General features: G+C 30.9%; 1 protein-coding gene across 1 annotated transcript; it reads right to left on the reverse strand.

Annotated features, from left to right (window-relative positions):
• Positions 1-906: 906 nt before the first annotated feature.
• LOC137931265 (sulfur globule protein CV3-like) lies at positions 907-5,770 on the reverse strand. Its single transcript, XM_068774691.1, has 2 exons — positions 5,746-5,770; positions 907-1,306 (listed from the first exon to the last, which is right to left on the reverse strand). The coding sequence occupies exons 1-2, from the start codon at positions 5,755-5,757 to the stop codon at positions 1,028-1,030; spliced, it is 291 nt and encodes a 96-aa protein (XP_068630792.1). The 5' UTR covers positions 5,758-5,770; the 3' UTR covers positions 907-1,027.
• Positions 5,771-6,491: the final 721 nt, after the last annotated feature.

Here is a 6,491-nt window from a genome sequence, read left to right on the forward strand (position 1 = left end):
GATGGCTGATGGAGCCTTAAGGTTCTGAAGTGAAGACAGTGTTCAACAAGCTCAGGATAGGATTACATCCAAGGTAGACAGACGACCCTATTATGATAGTCGAAGGACACAGAAGGATCCTATTGAAAATCTTTGAGGAAGTCCATGTCCACCAGAGGACGACGTAATCGAATGATAACGTTTGTAGAACTCGTTCTTTAAATGAAGCAGCTAAGTAAGTAAATATTTTAATTTAATAAATTACATTTATTTAATATTCATAAGGATTTATTCTACCACTACAAAAAATAACATGAAACTAAATTATTTAGTATTGTCTAACTTAATATTTACTTAAGCTAATGATAATTACGACGGCAAGTGTGATGTTATATAATTGAATTGTCTCAAATTTAGATTACAATTAACAAACCATAATATTTTGATAACTTACGCCATAGTATTTCAATTAATAATTATCAAAAACGATCAACTGTATTTTTAATGTTTTTTATCTGTTTTCTGAGTTATTAACAAACGTTTTTTTATTTTTTAATAAATAACTATTCATCACTGGGCCCTGAGTCATTTTTACTTATACAGGGTGACTGGTTATAGGTAATAAATCGTTAAATGGGTGAATGTACCGTTTTGGTTAGTAAGCAAAAAGCTTTAGAGTTTTTAAACCTAATTCCAAACAACCTGTATAAACCGATCACTCTGAAATATTTTACAATAATTTATTTCTCTTAATGGAAAGCGCAATGGCACTATAAAGTCTACAGAGTCAGATAGTAAGCAATAAATAATTTTAATTTATAGTAATACGAACTTTGAAGACGATTTTTCGTACTACGTTATCATTAATTCTTCATTATTATTTCTGAAACTATTGGTTATGCCATAGGCTGTATTATACTTGCTTTTACATCTATAACCAATCACCCTGTATTTATATTGTACTAGAAAATCCATCATACATCCATATATACTCTGTGGTTTTTAAAACTAATACTGGCATGTGCTCTCATATATTTAATAATACGTTTCACTTCCACCAGTATCCGTGGTGTCCGTAATATCCGTATGGCCATCCGTATCCGTTTCCGTAGAGTGGATATGATAAATATCCGCCGTAGATAGGGTAGTACCCGCCCCAGCCGCCCCAATGGCCGCCATAACCTCCGTAACCACCCCAATGGCCTCCCCAATGTGATGCTGCAGTCTGCAAATCCTCCTTCGCAGCACCTCCTTCGCTCAACTGCTCCACGTCAGCAGGTGCTGCAGAAACTGCTAAAACGAGCGCACAGCAAACCAACAGTGTGATCTGGAAATTATGATTGTACATAATATGTATTAAAAATAAATACATTTAAAAAACTTTTAAGTTAAACGGTTTTTTGATACCCATATTGTGGTGAACGGCGTCCATCTTGAATTTTAAATTTTGACATAATCATCGTGTTTTACTATTGTAGCCATTTCATTTCATACCCATATTGAGAGGGTTAAGGAAAAATATGTAATCCGCCATTTTATATCGGCGGCCATCTTAGATTTATAACGTTATTAGCTGATCCCGCAAACGTTGTTTTGCAAAAAAAAATTGATATTTTAATTTACAAATAAAAAATAAGGGTTGATCGTAGAGGGGTGAAAATTTATGGTTGTATGTATTCTTGTATGCTGTATTATAAAAAAATAAAAACAAAAAATTTCGTTAAAAAAAAAAATTAAGTGTGAACAACTTTTATCACTTAGGGGTATAGAAAATAGATAGTAGCCGATTCTCAGACCTACTGAATACGCATATTAAATTTGGTAAAAATTAGTCAAGCCGTTTCAGAGGAGTTCAAGTTCGAACACCGTGACACGAGATTTTTATATATTAGATTGATTTTATTATATTGTATTGTCATCTAAATTAAATGTGTGTACCAAATTTCAGATCAATCTGACAACGGGAAGGTGCTTAAATTTTAATTTCTAATTTTGACCCAAATAAATAAACAAATTCGGTATGGGTCGAACTAAATAAAACCGTTTAACAACTAAGACAATTTACGCAAAATGCCTTTATAGGGTCTTTTTGGTGCGAAAATTCCGTTAACTTAGAACATAGTTGACGAAGTTATCGCTAAAAAAATATTATGAAGGATCTTGTATATTTTGTTTTCTTGGTCTCTTGAGTTCGCATACGAGTCAGTTTAAGCTGCTATCTTTTTCTAGACTTTTCTATTTTCTGAAAATTGTAAGGAACCGTTCACGGTGGTGTTGCACGGATTTGAAATTGAGTCAGTCCAGCAAGTAGATGACCGTTCTCTGGCCTATTTACTCTCTTTGCTGACAACTATTAGTTTCTCCAGATTATACAAGCGCCTTTGTGAAATTTACCGAAGTAATAGAGTATTCTACGCTAGCAGATATACAAGCGTTTAGTGAAAAGAGAGACGTCTTAAGAACTGCTCACCGACTACCTAGTTACTGAAAAGAGTCAACTGTAAACGAATGCAAGGTCAACATTATCGAGTGACGAAAGCGACTTGAAATCAGTTTACCACAAGAAAATGCGAGTATTATCTATCTGAGATTATTTAGACTGCATAAAAACAATTTATCACGTAGATAATTTAAAACCTTACGTAATTACTATGTCTGACTCCCACTTTTTTGTGGTATATTAGTTAAAAATCCATTTTGGTTTCTAAACACCGCATAAAAATGTATGTGTTTTAAAACTAATTAAGTGATTTTGCAATTTTTTTACACCTTTTTCTCTTATGCGATCCGAATCCACCGTGCAAGAGAGCAACAATAATTTATAGACATATTTCGAATGCAGTAGTAATATTAATATATTTACTGATTATGTACATTGCTTTCGTTGCAATGTTATAAATTGTAATTGACTGGATTCCATATTAATCCCAAGTAAATTATCGTTCTAATCAAGCCTTTGTAATTGCTTTTGTTGTGTTTTTTCTTGTTTTTACTTAATATTGGACCTGAAACCTTTTCTAAATGAGAGTATTAAATTTATATTTAATGAATATTTAATGGAATCAGGCGTTATTTTGCGGAAGTCCATCCTAAGTAAGAAAAGAAGCAATATTTAGCCATTTTCGCACATGCAGTGGTAGTCGTGCAACAAAGTGCACCGCCCGCCAGCGCGTTGCTTGTTACATCACAGAGTGTTTGGCACTAATCGGTGTAACATAACTCCTGAAGATGCCCCGTGGAGGGGTGAAACACGTGTTGAGTGATGTAACGGTGGCAGTTGTGTAATTAGCATTATTTGCCGCATGCGCATTTATCAGCGGGCTAGTAATAATCCCTTCTAAAATCTAAATACTAGATAAAAGGTATAAAGAGCGAAAGAGAAAATAGAATGAATTATGGAATAAAACAGACAGAAAGATAAATATTGTGGGCAATGAGAGAATAAATATAATAAAAGAAAGTGAAAACTTTAATATAGAAAATAAAATCCCTGTTTCCACATAAATATGGGTGGAACGAAAGGTCCCCAAAACAGGGACCAAAAACAAGAAAAAACTATATATAATGGAATATTAAAGTATTATGTTTCGACGCACAAATGTTTAACAACCATTTGTACATTAATAGCACCTTATCGAACTAAATTACCTGTTTAAACCAGAAGGTTTGGGGATTACCAGCTAGTAACTTATAACCACTACATAGTAAGTCTGACATTATGTCTACTGTGTAATTTCAGTATATGCAATGAAACAATGTACTTTAGAATGTACACATACGTTCTTCTTTAATTCACACGCGTGAAATACATCACATAGATTGACCTCAATATTTATTATTATATTCTACTATCGTAAAATAGAGACACATCAAACTTATTTTGTATTAAATTTTAAATATCGTAGAGCAAATAGATGAAATATAAACGGGTTGTTATGAAGCCCTTAGCTAAAATATTAGCAGGAAAAAAAGCGACTACATATAACCTCAGTACACTAAATCGTCACAAATCAAATGTAAAGTTATCTTTCACCTGTGTACAGATTAAAAATATTACCATAAAATTCCGTTATGATTGAATTTAATAAATTTAATTCAGCGCACTAAGCATATTTAAAATTAAAATAAGTAGCTACAAATACGTCCTGATATAATAAGAGCCCGTAAAAAAGTCTGTTGCGTTTTATATTACATATCTCTTTCACAAATATTTTTAATGCAGTAGTTAGAGAAGTCAATTCTCAAGCTGTATAATCACTATACAATCTTTTACACTAAAATATCAATTTAATGAATTTATATTTAATGAAAGCTTTAACTTGATTTAACAATAATGTCAAGAAGTTAAAAGGGTCTTTATTGTAAAAGCATATACACTTGTTTAAAAAAGACGTACTAAATTTTAATTTATTAGTTTTTATTGTATACGTTGAAATGTATATAGTTGCATAATAGTAAAAAAAAGTACAATGGGCGGATTCATCACACGAAGAAATTTCTTCCAGACAACCATAGTATGGAAACAGTAGAAAGATAAATAACAGGTAGATAACGCGTATATATAAACAAAACATACGTATATACAAACACATACATATGTATATAGTATATTTACTTATAATAAATACGATATAATACATAATTATAAATAAAAACATCAACTGCCTTAGATCGCATTTGTGTCGGAAAGAATAAAGCAACAGAGATAGAAAAATAAAATCAATTAAATGATAAATAATCAATGGTTCAGTACAACGTTCTTTACTATACCAATTATATAAGAATAACTATTTAATTAGTTAAAGTAAATGTTACGGGGGTCTATTTCGTTAGATATATCTCTTTCTAAACTTAAAGCTAAGACGATTTCCAAGAAGGTTTTAGTCCATTCTTGTTTCTTTTAAGTAGATTCATCATTTAGTATTACTACGTTAATATTGTTATAGAGATTACTTTTATTCAATTTTTAAGAATTGTATCTATTTTTTGTCTCCCTTTTGATATAAGAATGATCAGGAATCTTTGCGCATAAAAATCTCTATTACGTATGCAAACGACATTTTTATACTTCTACAAAATTATTTCGCGATATAAATATCATCTTTGCTAACCCTACTATGATTTTTCGATGGATCAAAAACACATCGAGCCACATCCACACCGAAATATTAAATAAGGATCTATCTAATAAACTTCCTTCTTGAAGTTTTTATTGTTCCAATTTGACAAATAAACATAAAAGTAATAATTATTATTATCGTAAGCTAAAATTATTAATCATTGATAAAGGTTGCCATTACAATGTAATTTAAATAAATCATCTTATATTCTTTGAAATACGATATACTGGTAAGATTATTTCGTCTGTTCTTTTAAGATTTAGGTATTTATCAATCGAACTGTTGGTAGAATCAACTTGGCGTCAATGGCGGATGTAATCGGTCGTATTTTGAAAAAAGAATTTCTGAATTTTGACATTTAAATTTGTTAAATACATTAAAACTTAAAGCCATAGATTAAAAACACTAACACAGGTTTTTTTAAGTACCACAGATAATATACTTCCCGTGTATTCCTCATTGATTTTTACAAATTAAATTGAATTAATCTATATATGTATGTTTTTAATGCCCAATAAATTATAAATGTACATTTCAATATGCACCGATATATTTAGATAGCTTTTTAAATTTTTAATTAAAAAATATTTAATTTTATGACAAGTGCGAAAATTACGCGTGGGAGAATAATTAATAATATACTCACTTTGAGGGCCATCTTGATGCCGCGAATATTTGCAGACTGACAGCGCATGATATTGTCGTACGTTTTATATGCCTGCGGCGTCCTAGAGTAATACGGCTGAGCGGCTTCCATGGCAAAAGTGGTGCCAATGACCTCTATGGTGTTAATCCATGGTATGTCACGCGTGTCTCTGATAATTCAAGAGTTGTTCCTGAAATTAATATTTTGACCTTTTTCAAGTTTAACTCATAGTCGAAGTCCGTCAGTGCCTCAATGACATAATTAGTAAAATGTAGCAAATCAAGTTAGACCTATTGACGGAGAATCGTCGTAACTTCTCCTTTATTGCATATGTACTTGTTGTCAAAAGTGTAAAACATTTAAAGCTTTTGGTTATAATAATAATGCAATTTGCTGTACCAGAGTTTTGACTGCAAAAAGTCTAATTTATTTGTAATAAACTAAATCAGTTTTTTAATAATATTCCGCAACACATTATTGGACTACCATTTATGAAATTCAAAGTACTTATTAAAAGTAAATTAAAAAGGTTTATTATTTAATAAACGAATATTTAAATGACAATAATCCTTGGCAATTACGTTGCTTTATTATTTTGATTTAATTCAGGCTATATCTGTTAAAGTGTATACTTGTCAATCTGTTTTGTTAAAAAACGTGTTGTTGTGGAGTTTCTTGCTGCTTCTTCTCCATAAATATAATACATTGCGAATAGTGTAGAGTCGAAAATAAAATAAATTAAAAAT

Source organism: Battus philenor, unplaced genomic scaffold (genome assembly GCF_028537555.1).
Source record: "Battus philenor isolate CCGP_79_NKW_IND1 unplaced genomic scaffold, ilBatPhil1.0.hap1 SCAF_7, whole genome shotgun sequence".
NCBI classification, from domain to species: domain Eukaryota; kingdom Metazoa; phylum Arthropoda; class Insecta; order Lepidoptera; family Papilionidae; genus Battus; species Battus philenor.